At 43.5% G+C, this 21,883-nt stretch overlaps 1 protein-coding gene across 1 annotated transcript in view; it reads left to right on the top strand.

The window, feature by feature from the left end:
• Nucleotides 1-9,415, top strand: part of LOC115125712 (GTP-binding protein Rheb-like) — an 18,196-nt gene extending 8,781 nt beyond the window's left edge. Inside the window, exons 5-8 of the mRNA XM_065005968.1 lie at nucleotides 4,512-4,568; nucleotides 5,006-5,053; nucleotides 5,139-5,220; nucleotides 9,104-9,415. Of these exons, the coding sequence (XP_064862040.1) occupies nucleotides 4,512-4,568; nucleotides 5,006-5,053; nucleotides 5,139-5,220; nucleotides 9,104-9,196 (280 nt within the window). The 3' untranslated portion in view covers nucleotides 9,197-9,415. The remainder of the gene's footprint in view (nucleotides 1-4,511; nucleotides 4,569-5,005; nucleotides 5,054-5,138; nucleotides 5,221-9,103) is intronic.
• The last annotated feature ends 12,468 nt before the right edge of the window (nucleotides 9,416-21,883 follow it).

Below are 21,883 nucleotides of genomic sequence, written 5' to 3'. Positions count from 1 at the left end.
CAATGACTCTGTACCAGTACCCCCTGTATATAGCCTCCACATTGACTCTGTACCGTAACACCCTGTATATAGCCTCCACATTGACTCTGTACCGTAACCCCCTGTATATAGCCTCCACATTGACTCTGTACCGGTACCCCCTGTATATAGCCTCCACATTGACTCTGTACCGTAACACCCTGTATAAAGCCTCCACATTGACTCTGTACCGTAACACCCTGTATAAAGCCTCCACATTGACTCTGTACCCCGTAACACCCTGTATATAGCCTCCACATTGACTCTGTACCGTAACACCCTGTATATAGCCTCCACATTGACTCTGTACCAGTACCCCCTGTATATAGCCTCCACATTGACTCTGTACCAGTACCCCCTGTATATAGCCTCCACATTGACTCTGTACCGTAACACCCTGTATAAAGCCTCCACATTGACTCTGTACCGTAACACCCTGTATAAAGCCTCCACATTGACTCTGTACCGTAACACCCTGTATATAGCCTCCACATTGACTCTGTACCGTAACACCCTGTATATAGCCTCCACATTGACTCTGTACCAGTACCCCCTGTATATAGCCTCCACATTGACTCTGTACCGGTACCTCCCCTGTATATAGCCTCCACATTGACTCTGTACCGGTACCCCCTGTATATAGCCTCCACATTGACTCTGTACCGTAACACCCTGTATATAGCCTCCACATTGACTCTGTACCGTAACACCCTGTATATAGCCTCCACATTGACTCTGTACCAGTACCCCCTGTATATAGCCTCCACATTGACTCTGTACCAGTACCCCTGTATATAGCCTCCACATTGACTCTGTACCGTAACACCCTGTATAAAGCCTCCACATTGACTCTGTACCGTAACACCCTGTATAAAGCCTCCACATTGACTCTGTACCGTAACACCCTGTATATAGCCTCCACATTGACTCTGTACCGTAACACCCTGTATATAGCCTCCACATTGACTCTGTACCAGTACCCCCTGTATATAGCCTCCACATTGACTCTGTACCGGTACCCCCTGTATATAGCCTCCACATTGACTCTGTACTCGGTACCCCCTGTATATAGCCTCCACATTGACTCTGTACCGGTACCCCCTGTATATAGCCTCCACATTGACTCTGTACTGGTACCCCCTGTATATAGCCTCCACATTGACTCTGTACCGGTACCCCCTGTATATAGCCTCCACATTGACTCTGTACCGGTACCCCCTGTATAGAGCCTCCACATTGACTCTGTACCGTAACACCCCTGTATAAAGCCTCCACATTGACTCTGTACCGGTACCCCCTGTATAAAGCCTTGTTATTGTTATTTTATTACTATTGTAATCATTTTTTACTTTAGTTTATTTGGTAAATATTTTATTAACTCTTCTTGAACTGCATTGTTGGTTAAGGGCTTGTAAAGTAAGCATTTCTACTACACCTGTTGTATTCAGCATTTCACTGTAAGGTCTACTACACCTGTTGTATTCAGCATTTCACTGTAAGGTCTACTACACCTGTTGTATTCAGCATTTCACGGTAAGGTCTACTACACTTGTTGTATTCAACATTTCACTGTAAGGTCTACTACACCTGTTGTATTCAGCATTTCACTGTAAGGTCTACTACACTTGTTGTATTCAGCATTTCACTGTAAGGTCTACTACACTTGTTGTATTCAGCATTTCACTGTAAGGTCTACTACACCTGTTGTATTCAGCATTTCACGGTAAGGTCTACTACACTTGTTGTATTCAGCATTTCACTGTAAGGTCTACTACACCTGTTGTATTCAGCATTTCACTGTAAGGTCTACTACACCTGTTGTATTCAGCATTTCATTGTTGTTAAGGGCTTGTATAAATTGACTCTGTAAGGTCTACTACACTTGTTGTATTCAGCATTTCACTGTAAGGTCTACTACACCTGTTGTATTCAGCATTTCACTGTCTGTACAGGTCTACTACACCTGTTGTATTCAGCATTTCACTGTAAGGTCTACTACACCTGTTGTATTCAGCATTTCACTGTAAGGTCTACTACACCTGTTGTATTCAGCATTTCACTGTAAGGTCTACTACACCTGTTGTATTCAGCATTTCACGGTAAGGTCTACTACACCTGTTGTATTCAGCATTTCACTTGTTGTATTCAGCAAGGTAAGGTCTACTACACCTGTTGTATTCAGCATTTCACTGTAAGGTCTACTACACCTGTTGTATTCAGCATTTCACGGTAAGGTCTACTACACTTGTTGTATTCAGCATTTCACTGTAAGGTCTACTACACCTGTTGTATTCAGCATTTCACTGTAAGGTCTACTACACCTGTTGTATTCAGCATTTCACGGTAAGGTCTACTACACTTGTTGTATTCAACATTTCACTGTAAGGTCTACTACACCTGTTGTATTCAGCATTTCAGTCAGGTCTTCACCTGTTGTATTCAGCATTTCACTGTAAGGTCTACTACACCTGTTGTATTCAGCATTTCACTGTAAGGTCTACTACACCTGTTGTATTCAGCATTTCACTGTAAGGTCTACTACCTGTTGTATTCAGCATTTCACTGTAAGGTCTACTACACCTGTTGTATTCAGCATTTCACTGTAAGGTCTACTACACCTGTTGTATTCAGCATTTCACTGTAAGGTCTACTACACCTGTTGTATTCAGCATTTCACTGTAAGGTCTACTACACCTGTTGTATTCAGCATTTCACGGTAAGGTCTATACTTGTTGTATTCGGTGCGGTGCATGTGACAAGTAAAGTTTGATTTGATTTTGACAGTATGACAGTATGTATAACAGTGTATGTCAGTATATAGTACAGTATGTATGACAGTATGTAGTACAGTATGTAGTACAGTATGTATAACAGTATGTAGTACAGTATGTAGTACAGTATGTAGTACAGTTTGTATGACAGTAGTACAGTATGTATTTCAGTATGTATGACAGTATGTAGTACAGTATGTATGACAGTATGTAGTACAGTATGTATGACAGTAGTACAGTATGTATTTCAGTATGTAGTACAGTATGTATGACAGTATTTATGTCAGTATGTAGTACAGTATGTATGCCAGTATGTAGTACAGTATGTATTACATTATCTATGACAGTGTGTAGTACATTATGTATGACAGTATGTAGTACAGTATGTATGACAGTATGTAGTACAGTATGTAGTACATTATCTATGACAGTATGTAGTACATTATGTATGACAGTATGACAGTATGTAGTACATTATGTATGACAGTATGTAGTACAGTATGTAGTATAGTATGTAGTACAGTATGTATGACAGTATTTAGTACAGTATAACAGTATGTTTGTCAGTATGTAATACAGTATGTATGACAGTATAACAGTATGTATGTATGTAGTACTGTATGTAGTACAGTATGTATGTCAGTATGTAGTACAGTATGTAAGTATGTAGTACTGTATGTATGTCAGTATGTAGTACTGTATGTAGTACTGTATGTAGTACAGTATGTATGTCAGTATGTAGTACAGTATATAGTACAGTATGTAGTACAGTATGTATGACAGTATGTATGTATGTCAGTATGTAGTACAGTATGCATGTCAGTAGGTAGTACAGTATGTATGTCAGTATGTAGTATTGTATGTAGTACAGTATGTATGTTAGTATGTAGTACTGTATTTATGTCAGTATGTAGTACAGTATGTATGTCAGTATGTAGTACTGTATGTATGTCAGTATGTAGTACTGTATGTAGTTCAGTATGTAGTACTGTATGTAGTACAGTATGTATGTCAGTATGTAGTACAGTATATAGTACAGTATGTAGTACAGTATGTATGACAGTATGTATGTATGTCAGTATGTAGTACAGTATGCATGTCAGTAGGTAGTACAGTATGTATGTCAGTATGTAGTACTGTATGTAGTACAGTATGTATGTTAGTATGTAGTACTGTATTTATGTCAGTATGTAGTACAGTATGTATGTCAGTATGTAGTACTGTATGTATGTCAGTATGTAGTACTGTATGTAGTTCAGTATGTAGTACTGTATGTAGTACAGTATGTATGTCAGTATGTAGTACAGTATATAGTACAGTATGTAGTACAGTATGTATGACAGTATGTATGTATGTCAGTATGTAGTACAGTATGCATGTCAGTAGGTAGTACAGTATGTATGTCAGTATGTAGTACTGTATGTAGTACAGTATGTATGACAGTATGTAGTACAGTATGTAGTACTGTATGTATGTCAGTATGTAGTACTGTATGTAGTACAGTATGTATGTCAGTATGTAGGTCAGTATGTAGGTCAGTATGTAGTACTGTATGTATGACAGTATGTAGTACTGTATGTAGTACAGTATGTATGTAGTACTGTATGTAGTACAGTATGTAGTACAGTATGTATGTCAGTATGTATGTCAGTATGTAGTACTGTATGTCAGTATGTAGTACTGTATGTATGTCATCTGCTGTTTTTCTCTCTTCTCTTCCAGTTTTGAAGTAGTTCAGGTTATCCATGAAAAACTTCTGGATATGGTGGGGAAAGCTCAGTGAGTATCTACTGTAACCTGACATGTGTGTGTATATATATATATTATATATATCTTTTTTTTAAACATTTATTTTACTTGGTAAGTCAGTTTAGAACAAATTCTTATTTACAATGACGGCCTAGGAACAGTGGGTTAACTGCCTGTTCAGGGGCAGAACTACAGATTTGTACCTTGTCAAGTCGGAGATTCGATCTAGCAACCTTTCGGTTACTGGCCCCAACGCTCTAACCACTAGGCTACCTACCACCTCTACACTCTAACCACTAGGCTACCTACCGCCTCTACACTCTAACCACAAGGCTACCTACCGCCTCTACACTCTAACCACTAGGCTACTATAACCTGACAGTATATTAACCCTCTACTATAACCTGACTGTGTCTGTCATTTTTGGAATATGGGATACATGTAATACAACATATGTTTCTCTACAGAGTACCTATTATATTGGTGGGGAATAAGAATGACCTGCACATGGAACGGTATGACACACACAAACACACACACACACGCACACACACACACACTGTGGTGTCAGATTGGTGTGCTATGTTTTGCGTGTCCCAGGGTGATCAGCTGTGAGGAAGGGAAGGCCCTAGCAGACTCCTGGAACGCTGCCTTCATGGAGTCCTCAGCTAAGGAGAACCAGGTGAGACACTACCTGATCTACTGGCCCCAGATCAGCTCTTAGACACTACCTGATCTACTGGCCCCAGATCAGCTCTTAGACACTACCTGATCTACCGGCCCCAGATCAGCTCTTAGACACTACCTGATCTACCGGCCCCAGATCAGCTCTTAGACACTACCTGATCTACTGGCCCCAGATCAGCTCTTAGACACTACCTGATCTACTGGCCCCAGATCAGCTCTTAGACACTACCTGATATACTGGCCCCAGATCAGCTCTTAGACACTACCCGATCAACTGGCCCCAGATCAGCTCTTAGACACTCCCTGATCTACTGGCCCCAGATCAGCTCTTAGACACTACCCGATCTACTGGCCCCAGACACTACCTGATCTACTGGCCCCAGATCAGCTCTTAGACACTACCTGATCAACTGGCCCCAGATCAGCTCTTAGACACTACCCGATCTACTGGCCCCAGATCAGCTCTTATAGACACTACCTGATCAACTGGCCCCAGATCAGCTCTCAGACACTACCTGATCAACTGGCCCCAGATCAGCTCTTATAGACACTACCTGATCAACTGGCCCCAGATCAGCTCTTAGACACTACCTGATCTACTGGCCCCAGATACGCTCTTATAGACACTACCTGATCTACTGGCCCCAGATACGCTTACTACTGGCCCCAGATCAGCTCTTAGACACTACCTGATCAACTGGCCCCAGATACGCTCTTAGATACTACCTGATCTACAGGCCCCAGATCAGCTCTTAGACACTACCTGATCTACTGGCCCCAGATACGCTCTTATAGACACTACCTGATCTACTGGCCCCAGATCAGCTCTTAGACACTACCTGATCTACAGGCCCCAGATCAGCTCTTAGACACTACCTGATCTACTGGCCCCAGATCAGCTCTCAGACACTACCTGATATACTGGCCCCAGATACGCTCTTATAGACACTACCTGATCTACTGACCCCAGATCAGCTCTTAGACACTACCTGATATACTGGCCCCAGATACGCTCTTATAGACACTACCTGATCTACTGGCCCCAGATCAGCTCTTAGACACTACCTGATATACTGGCCCCAGATACGCTCTTAGACACTACCTCTCTCACACACACACAAGTCAAAGGAGCTGATTGTGGACTACAGGAAACGGAGGGCCGAGCACGCCCCCATTCACATAGACAGGGTTGTAGGTGGAGCGGTTCGAGAGCTTTTGATTTCCTCAGTGTCCACATCACCAAGAACTTAACACAGTCCTCTCACACTCGATAGCACGTCTTCCCCCTGCTACCACATGCTACCAAATGCTACCACATGCTACCACATGTTACCACATGTTGACACATGCTACCACATGCTACCACATGTTACCACATGTTACCACCTGCTACCACATGTTACCACATGCTACCACAAGGTTACCACATGCTACCACAAGGTTACCACATGTTACCACATGCTACCACATGTTACCACATGTTACCACATGCTACCACATGTTACCACATGCTACCACAAGGTTACCACATGTTACCACAAGGTTACCACATGTTACCACATGCTACCACAAGGTTACCACATGCTACCACAAGGTTACCACCTGCTACCACAAGGTTACCACATGCTACCACAAGGTTACCACATGCTACCACAAGGTTACCACATGCTACCACAAGGTTACCACGTTACCACATGCTATCACATGCTACCATTATACAAAATCATCCATTTTGTCCTCTTTTCTGTAACGTGGCGTCCTATTGGTTAATGTGGCGACTGCTGCTCATCGAATGATTATACGTTTTAATTACGTGATTAACTGAATCAAGCCGTTATTAACTCATTAACCTGGGGCACCATGGGAAAATGAATTTTTATTGAGTTTCTATTACCCAAATTAACTCAAAGAATATCAGAATATCGATTTTACAACAGCCGCTAATTAACAAGTTGCCTCTATTAGTCTCATAATCTGAACGTCGTATATAGCCCTTGAGTCTGCACGGACCCGGGTCCCACTAATGAATTAGTACCACCCTAATCTTAATTGAATATTTATTTACTAAAAAGTTCAAATGATGATAAAAGATACACATAGACAAAACACATTATAGGCTATTGATTAGAACTTAGTATAACGGGCCAACACACTATGTTACCCACAATGGGAAATATACATTTGGGTGAATATGTCTAACCCTAACCCTAGCCTTGCGTGGGAGGTGATCTCCGGGGATTCTCTGCGTGGACCGTTCCGCTGTTCGATGACGCACTTCTCCTGCACCTCCTTGTTCGTCCTCACGGTGTCCGTATCCTTTGTGGTTTAGGAGTCTGTTACCTCACCCCTTTCTCTGGAAGGGGGTCTTCTGAGGACAGACAGCTCTGTAGCTCTGTAGCTCACAGCGTAGGAATGAAACCCTCTAGATACCACGGTTCGACGGGAGATGGAGGCTAGGTGGTTCGACTTGAATTCACCCGTTTAGACACAGCTACTCATCCGTAGCTTGGGTAGAAAAGGATTTCTTTGTCCTCAAACTTGCATTGCTTTCTGGGTTGTTTGACTTTTCAGACCCTGCTGCAGCTGGGGTCTTATACCGGTCTTATACCCTCAGGTCTTATACCCTCGGGTCAGAAGTGGGCGTAACCGCCTTTAGGGCAATTATCTGTGCGTACCAAGTTAATGAGGCAAGGGTTAGGTTTTTCTCAAATCCCATTTTAGACAACTAACTTCACATTTCATCTTCCCAAAACATTCTCTTTGATTTGAATATTTTCCATACAACGTACAATGTATAAACATCAAACATATACTAGGAAAACTCTTCATGTTACAATGTTTTCATAATAATGTAATAACATCTATTAACCTTTTAATAACAGAACAAAAATGACATACATTTTCATATTCCATCTATCGTCATGACCACCATTGTTCCAAAGTCCCTTTATTTCATGTTTAATGTTCTGAGGCTGGGTCTCCATAGTAACAGGACAAAGGAATTTGTCTGTGGCCTGAGATTTACCAGGGGCGTGAGGGGTCATAAAACCCCCCCACGTCTTCAGACCCACAGCTCTCTCCTCTTGTGGTTGAGGGATAATCTGTAGGGTTGGGGTCTCTTGTAACCTGACCTGATCAAGAGAGTCGTGACAGTCCCCAAAATCATCAGTCCATTTAGGTATATATGGCCAATATACCACGGCTAAGGGCTGTTCTTAAGCACGATGCGACGCGGAGTGCCTGAACACAGCCCTTAGCCGTGGTATATTGGCCACTCTGATGATCTGGTCAGGTTACAAGAGACCCCAACCCTACAGATTATCCCTCAACCACAAGAGGAGAGAGCTGTGTCCACATAACCCGTGGTTATACGTTCTGATACACCGTGGTTTTCAGTTAATCAGAATTCAGGGCTCAAACCACTCAGTTTATAATATATATTACATTATTAAAATAGCTGTACAGTTTTATTCTATTCTATTATATGTTTCCTGTCTCAGACAGTGGTGTTTCGATAGATAACAAAGTCATCTGGTCTAATATATTCTGCTGGGCTATTCTAACTTTATTGTATTTCTCCTGTCTCAGATGGCACTTGTGTTTTAAAAGATAACAAAACTAGTCTTCTATTCCATTCTATTCTGGGTTCTAGTGGATTCTACTCTGACTATTCTATTCTGGGTTCTAGTGGATTCTACTCTGACTCTATTCTATTCTGGGTTCTAGTGGATTCTACTCTGACTCTATTCTGGGTTCTAGTGTATTCTACTCTGACTCTATTCCATTCTATTCTGGGTTCTAGTGGATTCTACTCTGACTCTATTCTATTCTGCGTTTTAGTGGATTCTACTCTGACTCTATTCTATTCCCCGTCTCAGACGGCAGTGGAGGTGTTCAAGACCATGATCCTGGAGGCGGAGAAGCTGAAAGGCGGCGTCCAACCAGGGAAGACTTCCTGCTCCCTCATGTAGAGCTGCCAAACAATCAAACACAGAATAGGACACTGCACTGGGATATCCCGTTACTTGAAGGCTTCCTGCCAGTTCCAACTACTACTTCTCAACTGTCATCAACTGTCATCAACTGTCCTCAACTGTCATCAACTGTCATCAACTGTTTATTTACCTGTATTTTTGTTTCTGTATGTCTGTATTGTTTTCCCATTTGTTATGAAAGGTTGAGTGACTGTTTCCTGTCTTACTGTACATTTCCCACAATCCACCTCTCAACTGTTTTGACCTCAGCCCTGATGCAAAACTGAGGCCCTGGCAAGAAATGACCACTAGCTCCAAGAACAGTCTCTCCAACCCTGTTCCTGGAGACATACCCTCCTGTAGGTTTGAACTCCAACCCTGTTCCTGGAGAGATACCCTCCTGTAGGTTTTAACTCCAACCCTGTTCCTGGAGAGAAACCCCTCCTGTAGGTTGTAACTCCAACCCAGTTCCTGGAGAGATACCCTCCTGTAGGTTTTAACTCCAACCCTGTTCCTGGAGCGATACCCTCCTGTAGGTTTTAACTCCAACCCTGTTCCTGGAGAGAGACCCTCCTGTAGGTTTTAACTCCAACCCTGTTCCTGGAGAGTTACCCTCCTGTAGGTTTTAACTCCAACCCTGTTCCTGGAGAGTTACCCTCCGGTAGGTTTTAACTCCAACCCTGTTCCTGGAGCGATACCCTCCTGTAGGTTTTAACTCCAACCCTGTTCCTGGAGAGTTACCCTCCGGTAGGTTTTAACTCCAACCCTGTTCCTGGAGAGATACCCTCCTGTAGGTTTTAACTCCAACCCTGTTCCTGGAGAGAGACCCTCCTGTAGGTTTTAACTCCAACCCTGTTCCTGGAGAGAGACCCTCCTGTAGGTTTTAACTCCAACCCTGTTCCTGGAGAGTTACCCTCCGGTAGGTTTTAACTCCAACCATAATCTAGCGGTTCTGATTCCAATAATTAGCTGGTTGATGAGCTGAATCAGGTTAGTTACAACTGGGGTTAGAGCCAAAACCTACAGGAGGGTTAGCATTAAAACCTACAGGAGGGTTAGCATTAAAACCTACAGGAGGGTTAGCATTAAAACCTACAGGAGGGTTAGCATTAAAAACTACAGGAGGGTTGGCATTAAAACCTACATGAGGGTTAGCATTAAAACCTACAGGAGGGTTAGCATTAAAACCCACAGGAGGGTTAGCATTAAAACCTACAGGAGGGTTAGCATTAAAACCTACAGGAGGGTTAGAGTCAAAACCTACAGGAGGGTTAGCATTAAAACCTACAGGAGGGTTAGCATTAAAACCTACAGGAGGGTTGGCATTAAAACCTACAGGAGGGTTAGAGCCAAAACCTACAGGAGGGTTAGCATTTAAACCTACAGGAGGGTTAGCATTAAAACCTACAGGAGGGTTAGAGTCAAAACCTACAGGAGGGTTAGCATTAAAACCTACAGGAGGGTTAGCATTAAAACCTACAGGAGGATTGGCATTAAAACCTACAGGAGGGTTAGAGCCAAAACCTACAGGAGGGTTAGCATTTAAACCTACAGGAGGGTTAGCATTAAAACCTACAGGAGTGTTAGCATTAAAACCTACAGGAGGGTTAGCATTTAAACCTACAGGAGGGTTAGCATTAAAACCTACAGGAGGGTTAGCATTAAAGCCTACAGGAGTGTTAGCATTAAAACCTACAGGAGGGTTAGCATTAAAACCTACAGGAGGTTTTGGCATTAAAACCTACAGGAGGGTTAGAGCCAAAACCTACAGGAGGGTTAGCATTTAAACCTACAGGAGGGTTAGCATTTAAACCTACAGGAGTGTTAGCATTAAAACCTACAGGAGTGTTAGCATTAAAACCTACAGGAGGGTTAGAGGAGGGTTAGCATTAAAACATACAGGAGGGTTAGCATTAAAGCCTACAGGAGGGTTAGTATTAAAACCTACAGGAGGGTTAGCATTAAAACCTACAGGAGGGTTAGCATTAAAACCTACAGGAGGGTTAGCATTAAGGAGGGTTGGCATTAAAACCTACAGGAGTGTTAGCATTAAAACCTACAGGAGGGTTAGCATTTAAACCTACAGGAGGGTTAGCATTAAAACCTACAGGAGGGTTAGCATTAAAACCTACAGGAGCGTTAGCATTAAAACCTACAGGAGGGTTAGCATTAAAACCTACAGGAGGGTTAGCATTAAAGCCTACAGGAGGGTTAGCATTAAAACCTACAGGAGGGTTAGCATTAAGGAGGGTTAGCATTAAAACCTACAGGAGGGTTAGCATTAAGGAGGGTTGGCATTAAAAACCTACAGGAGGGTTAGCATTAAAACCTACAGGAGTGTTAGCATTAAAACCTACAGGAGGGTTAGCATTAAAACCTACAGGAGGGTTAGCATTAAAGCCTACAGGAGGGGTTAAGGAGGGTTAGCATTAAAACCTACAGGAGGGTTAGCATTAAAAGCATTAAAGCCTACAGGAGGGTTAGCATTAAAACCTACAGGAGGGTTAGCATTAAAACCTACAGGAGGGTTAGCATTAAGGAGGGTTGGCATTAAAACCTACAGGAGGGTTAGCATTTAAACCTACAGGAGGGTTAGCATTAAAACCTACAGGAGGGTTAGCATTAAAGCCTACAGGAGTGTTAGCATTAAAACCTACAGGAGGGTTAGCATTAAAACCTACAGGAGGGTTGGCATTAAAACCTACAGGAGGGTTAGAGCCAAAACCTACAGGAGGGTTAGCATTTAAACCTACAGGAGGGTTAGCATTTAAACCTACAGGAGTGTTAGCATTAAAACCTACAGGAGTGTTAGCATTAAAACCTACAGGAGGGTTAGCATTTAAACCTACAGGAGGGTTAGCATTAAAACATACAGGAGGGTTAGCATTAAAGCCTACAGGAGGGTTAGTATTAAAACCTACAGGAGGGTTAGCATTAAAACCTACAGGAGGGTTAGCATTAAAACCTACAGGAGGGTTAGCATTTAAAACCTACAGGAGGGTTAGCATTAAAACCTACAGGAGGGTTAGCATTAAAACCTACAGGAGGGTTAGCATTAAAACCTACAGGAGGGTTAGCATTTAAACCTACAGGAGCGTTAGCATTAAAACCTACAGGAGGGTTAGCATTAAAACCTACAGGAGGGTTAGCATTAAAGCCTACAGGAGGGTTAGCATTAAAACCTACAGGAGGGTTAGCATTAAAGCCTACAGGAGGGTTAGCATTAAAACCTACAGGAGGGTTAGCATTAAGGAGGGTTAGCATTAAAACCTACAGGAGGGTTAGCATTAAGGAGGGTTGGCATTAAAAACCTACAGGAGGGTTAGCATTAAAACCTACAGGAGGGTTGGCATTTAAACCTACAGGAGGGCTCCTGCACATGTTCCATTCTGGTCTCATGGTGGAAGGTGACTATGTGAGTTCATTGATAATTTAATGTGATTTGATTTGACATTGAACCTCCTCATGTGAGACAGGACATGAAGACAAACATTTTCTTGTATTGAAATATGTTCTTTATTTTATTCATCAGTGATTACTTTCTCCTTACACAGCTTTCTTCCATTGTCATTGTCACACCACTGATTCTTACAGGAAATTTTTCAATTGTTCAATCCCAACTTCCTTAAAGTCAAACTTTCACTCAGAGCCCGATTCAATCTGATCCGCTTCAGCCGGCGCCCGAATACCTGACGTTTTGACGTTTTTGGGTGAAACTGCGTTAGAGCTGTCAAATTCACAAGCGCCTTTCGTCATTACACCTAGCTGTACGTTTTAACTAGGACTCCTCACCAGGCTAGCTTCGTCCTCGTGTGGGTACTAGCAAGCTAGGCAGTGCTAGGTAACAACAGCCAATCCAGTAGAGTCTGGAAGCTATAGTGACCTTTGATTGGTCAAGCGTCCAGCGATGTTGCAGAATATTTGCATAAAGTTCATTGGTCCGGCCCTCTCCCATGCTCGCACCACTCAACGGTCCCCCCCGCCCACTTTGCTTCTCTTCCAATTGGAAATCAATGGTTTTCCGTAGTTTCAGTTTCATCACCCACATCATCTTCAGTTAATGGCCTGTTTATACTAGGAAGTGGAATCGCACGGTGAAACATCAGAAGCAATTCACGTTCAATGGAAGGAAAGGGACCGAGCACGGGGGAAGGGAGCTGAACGAGGCGGGACTAAAGTTGGGGGAAGGGAGCTGAACGAGGCGGGACTAAAGTTGGGGGAAGGGAGCTGAACGAGGCGGGACTAAAGTTGGGGGAAGGGAGCTGAACGAGGCGGGACTAAAGTTGGGGGAAGGGAGCTGAACGAGGCGGGACTAAAGTTGGGGAAGGGAGCTGAACGAGGCGGGACTAAAGTTGGGGGAAGGGAGCTGAACGAGGCGGGACTAAAGTTGGGGAAAGGGAGCTGAACGAGGCGGGACTAAAGTTGGGGGAAGGGAGCGGGACTAAAGTTGGGGAAAGGGAGCTGAACGAGGCGGGACTAAAGTTTGGGAAAGGGAGCTGAACGAGGCGGGACTAAAGTTGGGGAAAGGGAGCTGAACGAGGCGGGACTAAAGTTGGGGGAAGGGAGCTGAACGAGGCGGGACTAAAGTTGGGGAAAGGGAGCTGAACGAGGCGGGACTAAAGAAGTTGGGGAAAGGTGAACTTTATTCAAATCCTCCACGATATTGTGACGTAAGTGACCAATCGAAGCTCACCATAGCTTCCAACCCTTAATGGGTTGGCTGACAATGGCTGTTGATACCAGTGGAGGCTGGTGGGAGGAGCTATAGGAGGACAGGCTCATTGTAATGGCTGGAGTGGAATCAATGGAACGGTATCAAACATATGGAAACCACGTGTTTGACTCCATTCCATTGATTCCATTCCACTCCAGCCATAACAATAAACCTGTCTTCCTATAGCTTTTCCCACCAGCCTCCTCTGGTTGATATGTAGCATCACCTAGCTTGCTTTTGGCTGAATGTAGTCACATTAAGAGAAATTCCAACGCAGCCTTGTTGACCAATAGGAACACTGGAATGTGAGATGTGATCTACACCTCCATTAGGAACTCTGGAATGTGAGATGTAATCTAAACCTCCATTAGGAACACTGGAATGTGAGATGTAATCTACACCTCCGTTAGGAACACTGGAATGTGAGATGGAATCTACACCTCCATTAGGAACACTGGAATGTGAGATGTAATCTACACCTCCGTTAGGAACACTGGAATGTGAGATGGAATCTACACCTCCATTAGGAACACTGGAATGTGAGATGTAATCTACACCTCCGTTAGGAACACTGGAATGTGAGATGTAATCTACACCTCCGTTAGGAACACTGGAATGTGAGATGGAATCTACACCTCCATTAGGAACACTGGAATGTGAGATGGAATCTACACCTCCATTAGGAACACTGGAATGTGAGATGGAATCTACACCTCCGTTAGGAACACTGGAATGTGAGATGGAATCTACACCTCCGTTAGGAACACTGGAATGTGAGATGGAATCTACACCTCCATTAGGAACACTGGAATGTGAGATGGAATCTACACCTCCATTAGGAACACTGGAATGTGAGATGGAATCTACACCTCCATTAGGAACACTGGAATGTGAGATGTAATCTACACCTCCATTAGGAACACTGGAATGTGAGATGGAATCTACACCTCCGTTAGGAACACTGGAATGTGAGATGTAATCTACACCTCCGTTAGGAACACTGGAATGTGAGATGGAATCTACACCTCCGTTAGGAACACTGGAATGTGAGATGGAATCTACACCTCCATTAGGAACACTGGAATGTGAGATGGAATCTACACCTCCATTAGGAACACTGGAATGTGAGATGGAATCTACACCTCCATTAGGAACACTGGAATGTGAGATGTAATCTACACCTCCTGTCACGTTCTGACCTTAATTTCCTTTGTTTTGTATTTATTTAGTATGGTCAGGGCGTGAGTTGGGTGGGTTGTCTATGTTTGTTTTTCTAGGTTTTGGGAATTTCTATGTTTCGGCCTAGTATGGTTCTCAATCAGAGGCAGGTGTCATTAGTTGTCTCTGATTGAGAATCATACTTAGGTAGCCTGGGTTTCACTGTGTGTTTGTGGGTGATTGTTTCCGTGTCTGTGTTTGTTCGCCACACGGTACTGTTTCGGTTTTGTTCACGTTTATTGTTTTGTATTCATTGAGTGTTCAGTTCATGTTTTTAAATAAACAACCATGGACACTTACCACGCCGCATCTTGGTCCGATCCATGCTACACCTCCTCTTCAGACGAAGAGGAGGAAAACCTTTACACCTCCATTAGGAACACTGGAATGTGAGATGTAATCTACACCTCCATTAGGAACACTGGAATGTGAGATGTAATCTACACCTCCATTAGGAACACTGGAATGTGAGATGTAATCTACACCTCCATTAGGAACACTGGAATGTGAGATGTAATCTACACCTCCATTAGGAACACTGGAATGTGAGATGTGATCTACACCTCCATTAGGAACACTGGAATGTGAGATGGAATCTACACCTCCATTAGGAACACTGGAATGTGAGATGGAATCTACACCTCCATTAGGAACACTGGAATGTGAGATGGAATCTAAACATCCAATAGGAGGATAGAAATCCTAATTATTCTGTTTTGAACCATTTTTGATTTCAGCATCATTATTTCTATTATAGCCAACACTTTCTCCTCCTGAACTCCTTTCTGGCTTTGTGACAATGATCGCAAGAGCAGCTGCTCACCGATTTCACAGTTCCAACTCAGTTCCACCGCCGACATCTCCAAAACATCAGCTATGCTGGTGTCGTCTGCCGCCGTTTTAACGCCTGATCTGATTGAATCTAGGCCTCAGTCTCCCATTGACATCAATGTATGACTAAGTGGAAATTCAACTGAAGTGGAAGTCAGGAGTTGGTTCTTTAGACACGTCTTCTGATTCATTAGAGATGTTCCTGTCTCCAATACACAGATCTTTATTTTTTGACTTCACTTACCCCCCCCCCCCGTTGTCAGTCAGATGTTATTTTTTCCTAGCTGTTATTGGCAGCAGCACCCCCCCCCCCCCCATTTTCTAATGTTAAAAATGGTGTACAAATGTTTTTTTGTTTTTTTCATTGTAGTCATTAAAGTGTACAGTTACGATGTATTTCAGGAGTGTACGTTGTATCATTCCAATAATGATGATTGATAATCTTTGATTCAGATTCAATCATTTTACAAAATAGATTTAGCATACTCAAAAATGTAAGATCAAAGCAACAAAAGCGTTTCAAAGTTGTTTTTTTTTAAGTCAAATAATTGTTGATAAATTTGAATGTTGATGTGATGGTAGGATCCCACTGGGCACACACATCAATTCAATGTTTACTCCACGTTGATTCAACCAATGCTGACACACAGCAGAAAGACTGTCTGTTACAGCAGACGGTCTCAGAGTAGCTGGCCAATGCTGACACACAGCAGAAAGACTGTCTGTTACAGCAGACGGTCTCAGAGTAGCTGGCCAATGCTGACACACAGCAGAAAGACTGTCTGTTACAGCAGACGGTCTCAGAGTAGCTGGCCAATGCTGACACACAGCAGAAAGACTGTCTGTTACAGCAGACGGTCTCAGAGTAGCTGGCCAATGCTGACACACAGCAGAAAGACTGTCTGTTACAGCAGACGGTCTCAGAGTAGCTGGCCAATGCTGACACACAGCAGAAAGACTGTCTGTTACAGCAGACGGTCTCAGAGTAGCTGGCCAATGCTGACACACAGCAGAAAGACTGTCTGTTACAGCAGACAGTCTCAGAGTAGCTGGCCAATGCTGACACACAGCAGAAAGACTAGAATGTGATGCACTTGTCACAACACTTCATGTTGATGTAAGCGTTGGTTTGGAACTGCTTACAGCCCGTCATGTCCATGCATCTCTGGAAATGGCCAACTGAGAGAGAAAAGAAATTACTATGCTACTGTGTGACAGCTGTTAACTGTTGACTTTAACCTGTATTTATAAACCTTTTATTCTTGATTTTTCTGACCAGGGCATTTCAGAGTAGTGATCTAGGATGAGGTATTCATTATCCACAGCTCTACTGATCTAGGATCAGGTCTTCATTATCCACAGCTCTGGGCTGATCTAGGATCAGGTCTTCATTATCCACAGCTCTGTGATGATCTAGGATCAGGTCTTCATTATCCACAGCTCTGGGCTGATCTAGGATCAGGTCTTCATTATCCACAGCTCTGGACTGATCTAGGATCAGGACTTCATTATCCACAGCTCTGGGCTGATCTAGGATCAGGTCTTCATTATCCACAGCTCTGGACTGATCTAGGATCAGGTCTTCATTATCCACAGCTCTACTGATCTAGGATCAGCTCTTCATTATCCACAGCTCTACTGATCTAGGATCAGGTCTTCATTATTCACAGCTCTACTGATCTAGGATCAGGTCTTCATTATCCACAGCTCTACTGATCTAGGATCAGGGCTTCATTATCCACAGCTCTACTGATCTAGGATCAGGTCTTCATTATCCACAGCTCTGGACTGATCTAGGATCAGGTCTTCATTATCCACAGCTCTGGGCTGATCTAGGATCAGGTCTTCATTATCCACAGCTCTGGGCTGATCTAGGATCAGGTCTTCATTATCCACAGCTCTCGGCCTGTATTCATAAAGCATCTCAGAGTAGGAGTGCTGATCTAGGATCAGTCCATATAATGTATTATGATATAAAACTGCACCTCTACTCCGTTGGTGAATACATTTACATTTAAGTCATTTAGCAGACGCTCTTATCCAGAGCGACTTACAAATTGGTGCATTCACCTTATGACATCCAGTGGAACAGTAGTGCATCTAAATATTTTAAGGCGGGGGGGTGAGAGGGATTACTTTATCCTATCCTAGGTATTCCTTAAAGAGGTGGGGTTTCAGGTGTCTCCGGAAGGTGGTGATTGACTCCGCTGTCCTGGCGTAATGAGGGAGTTTGTTCCACCATTGGGGGGCCAGAGCAGCGAACAGTTTTGACTGGGCTGAGCGGGAACTGTACTTCCTCAGTGGTAGGGAGGCGAGCAGGCCAGAGGTGGATGAACGCAGTGCCCTTGTTTGGGTGTAGGGCCTGATCAGAGCCTGGAGGTACTGAGGTGCCGTTCCCCTCACAGCTCCGTAGGCAAGCACCATGGTCTTGTAGCGGATGCGAGCTTCACCTGGAAGCCAGTGGAGAGAGCGGAGGAGCGGGGTGACGTGAGAGAACTTGGGAAGGTTGAACACCAGACGGGCTGCGGCGTTCTGGATGAGTTGTAGGGGTTTAATGGCACAGGCAGGGAGCCCAGCCAACAGCGAGTTGCAGTAATCCAGACGGGATACGGGCACAGAACTGTGTGTGACATCCAATGCTGCTTTTCAAGTAATGCATAAGCACAACATTACTCTTTAGTCAAGTCCGCTTTCAATATTTAGGCTTTAGCTCAGCAGGCTAACATCTAGTGACACACAGATGACCTCAGTTTTGAACACGGTCAGTCTCAGTACTTACATGGTGCTCTGAAGAAGTTGGCGGGGCGCACAACCGTCCTCTGGTGGACATGTTTCTACAGTCTCCTCCTGCCTTTAGGTGGCACACAGCGCAGACAGACCAGTGCTTCACCTAGGGGACGACCGCACCATATCACTGGGTTAGGAGAACCATGGAACTATAGCAACGTTATAGGAACACTAGAATGTACATTGGCCATGGGTCGGCCATATTGGTCAGGGAGTCATTGGTAAAAGATTAGGATTGCCAATTTCCCAAGTTTCACCTAGGGGACGACCGCACTATATCACTGGGTTAGGAGAACCATGGAACTATAGCAACGTTATAGGAACACTAGAATGTACATTGGCCATGGGTCGGCCATATTGGTCAGGGAGTCATTGGTAAAAGATTAGGATTGCCAATTTCCCAGGTTTCACCTAGGGGACGACCGCACCATATCACTGGGTTAGGAGAACCATGGAACTATAGCAACGTTATAGGAACACTAGAATGTACATTGGCCATGGGTCGGCCATATTGGTCAGGGAGTCATTGGTAAAAGATTAGGATTGCCAATTTCCCAGGTTTCACCTAGGGACGACCGCACTATATCACTGGGTTAGGAGAACCATGGAACTATAGCAACGTTATAGGAACACTAGAATGTACATTGGCCATGGGTCGGCCATATTGGTCAGGGAGTCATTGGTAAAAGATTAGGATTGCCAATTTCCCAGGTTTCACCTAGGGGACGACCGCACTATATCACTGGGTTAGGAGAACCATGGAACTATAGCAACGTTATAGGAACACTAGAATGTACATTGGCCATGGGTCGGCCATATTGGTCAGGGAGTCATTGGTAAAAGATTAGGATTGCCAATTTCCCTGTTTTTTTTGTGTTTTTTTTTAGAAATCGCTGTTGATTCCTGGAATCAGCAGGAAGGGGAAACTCTGAAACTCTTGAGTTCAAATGAAGTTAGTTGCATAGAGTTTTCTTTTCTGTTACTTTCCAAGTGGAAAATGAGTTCCGACATGGCATGAATGCAGCGTACGAGACAGTTCCAGAGCCTCACCAACACCACAGGACAGGAGGGGTTAAAAGGCGATGTTTACTCTGTAGTTAAAGAAGGACCCACCACTAGCCAACACCAGGGCTAGAGCCACAGCCAATATCACTATCTTCATCTCGCTGACGATGTTTACTCTGCAGTTAAAGACGGACCCACCACTAGCCAACACCAGGGCTAGAGCCACAGCCAATATCACTATCTTCATCTCGCTGACGATGTTTACTCTGCAGTTAAAGACGGACCCACCACTAGCCAACACCAGGGCTAGAGCCACAGCCCATATCACTATCTTCATCTCGCTGACCATGTTTACTCTGCAGTTAAAGACGGACCCACCACTAGCCAACACCAGGGCTAGAGCCACAGCCAATATCACTATCTTCATCTCGCTGACGATGTGTCAACCGGAGAAGAGAGAACAATCAGTGATCTTTAAACATTGCGATTAACTTGGATGAACTATTTAATCTGAGGTAAAGCCACGAGGTATAAAGTCATATAAAGCTTATTGTGGAGCCTGTAGTAAAGCAGACCCAGCGTCGTCCGGGTTTGGCTGGTGTAGGCTATCATTGTAATAAAGGATTTTGATCTTAACTGACTTGTCTAGTTAAATAAAAGTTTTTAAAAATGTTTTTAAATTTCTTTAAACTTACAATTAGTTTTTTGGATTCCTATGAATATGGATTTGAATAGAGAATAATAATAAATCGACATTTGAATCTTCTAAAGACATTCTCACACTGACAAACAGAACGAAGCGACAGATAAGTAAAATGTAAATGTAAAATGCTGAGAAGTTAAGAAACGTAAATAGCATAAGAAAAAAACGGAGACAATACATGATCAGAGAAGCACGAGATAAAATGGCGACTGGCTTTATTTTTATCCTTATGTCAGACCGTGAAGTGAAATGAATACAAGATCGACTTCAAATTATTGATTTTAAAAAGAGAATTCGAAATGAACAAGATATGAATCTTGTGAACAAAAAAACGCTAATAAAGCTGAATAAATAAAGAATAGAAGAACAGCTCGTCGACTCTTTATTTAACCAGGCAAGTGACGTCCTAGTAACTTTTTATTTTACCTTTATTTAACTAGGCAAGTCAGTTAAAGAACAAATTCTTATTTTCAATGACAGCCTAGGAACAGTGGGTTAACTGCCTTGTTCAGGGGCAGAACGACAGATGTCAGCTCGGGGATTTGAACTTGCAACCTTCCGGTTACTAACCACTAGGCTACCCTGCTGCCCCATCATGAAAACATCACAGGTGGGAATGTTTTAACATAAAAGGTAAGTTCAGGTATAACTTACCTCTCCAACACTGTGCTGATAAATGTGTTGCTGAACATCAAGCCTCCTCCTTTTATAGCTTATCTTTGGTCTTTACACAGGATGTAACCTACGACTACAGGTGTAGTGTTTGTAGAATCATGTACATCGGTACAGAGTCAATGTGGAGGCTATATACAGGGGGTACCGGTACAGAGTCAATGTGGAGGCTATATACAGGGGGTACCGGTACAGAGTCAATGTGGAGGCTATATACAGGGGGTACCGCTACAGAGTCAATGTGGAGGCTATATACAGGGGGTACCGGTACAGAGTCAATGTAGAGGCTATATAGAGGGTGAACCGGTACAGAGTCAATGTGGAGATTATATACAGGGGGTACCGGTACAGAGTCAATGTGGAGGCTATATACAGGGTGTACCGGTACAGAGTCAATGTGGAGGCTATATACAGGGGGTACCGCTACAGAGTCAATGTGGAGGCTATATACAGGGGGTACCGGTACAGAGTTATTGTGGAGGCTATATACAGGGCGTACCGGTACAGAGTCATTGTGGAGGCTATATACAGGAGGTACCGGTACAGAGTCAATGTGGAGGCTATATACAGGGTGTTAAGGTAAAGAGTCAATGTGGTGACTATATACAGGGTGTTACGGTAAAGAGTCAATGTGGAGGCTATATACAGGGTGTTACGGTACAGAGTCAATGTGGAGGCTATACACAGGGGGTACCGGTAAAGAGTCAATGTGGAGGCTATATACAGGGGGTACCGGTACAGAGTCAATGTGGAG

Source organism: Oncorhynchus nerka, linkage group LG20, assembly GCF_034236695.1.
Source record: "Oncorhynchus nerka isolate Pitt River linkage group LG20, Oner_Uvic_2.0, whole genome shotgun sequence".
NCBI lineage: Eukaryota > Metazoa > Chordata > Actinopteri > Salmoniformes > Salmonidae > Oncorhynchus > Oncorhynchus nerka.
Note: the sequence above shows the minus strand (reverse complement) of the source record. Positions and strands in the feature narration are given on the sequence as shown.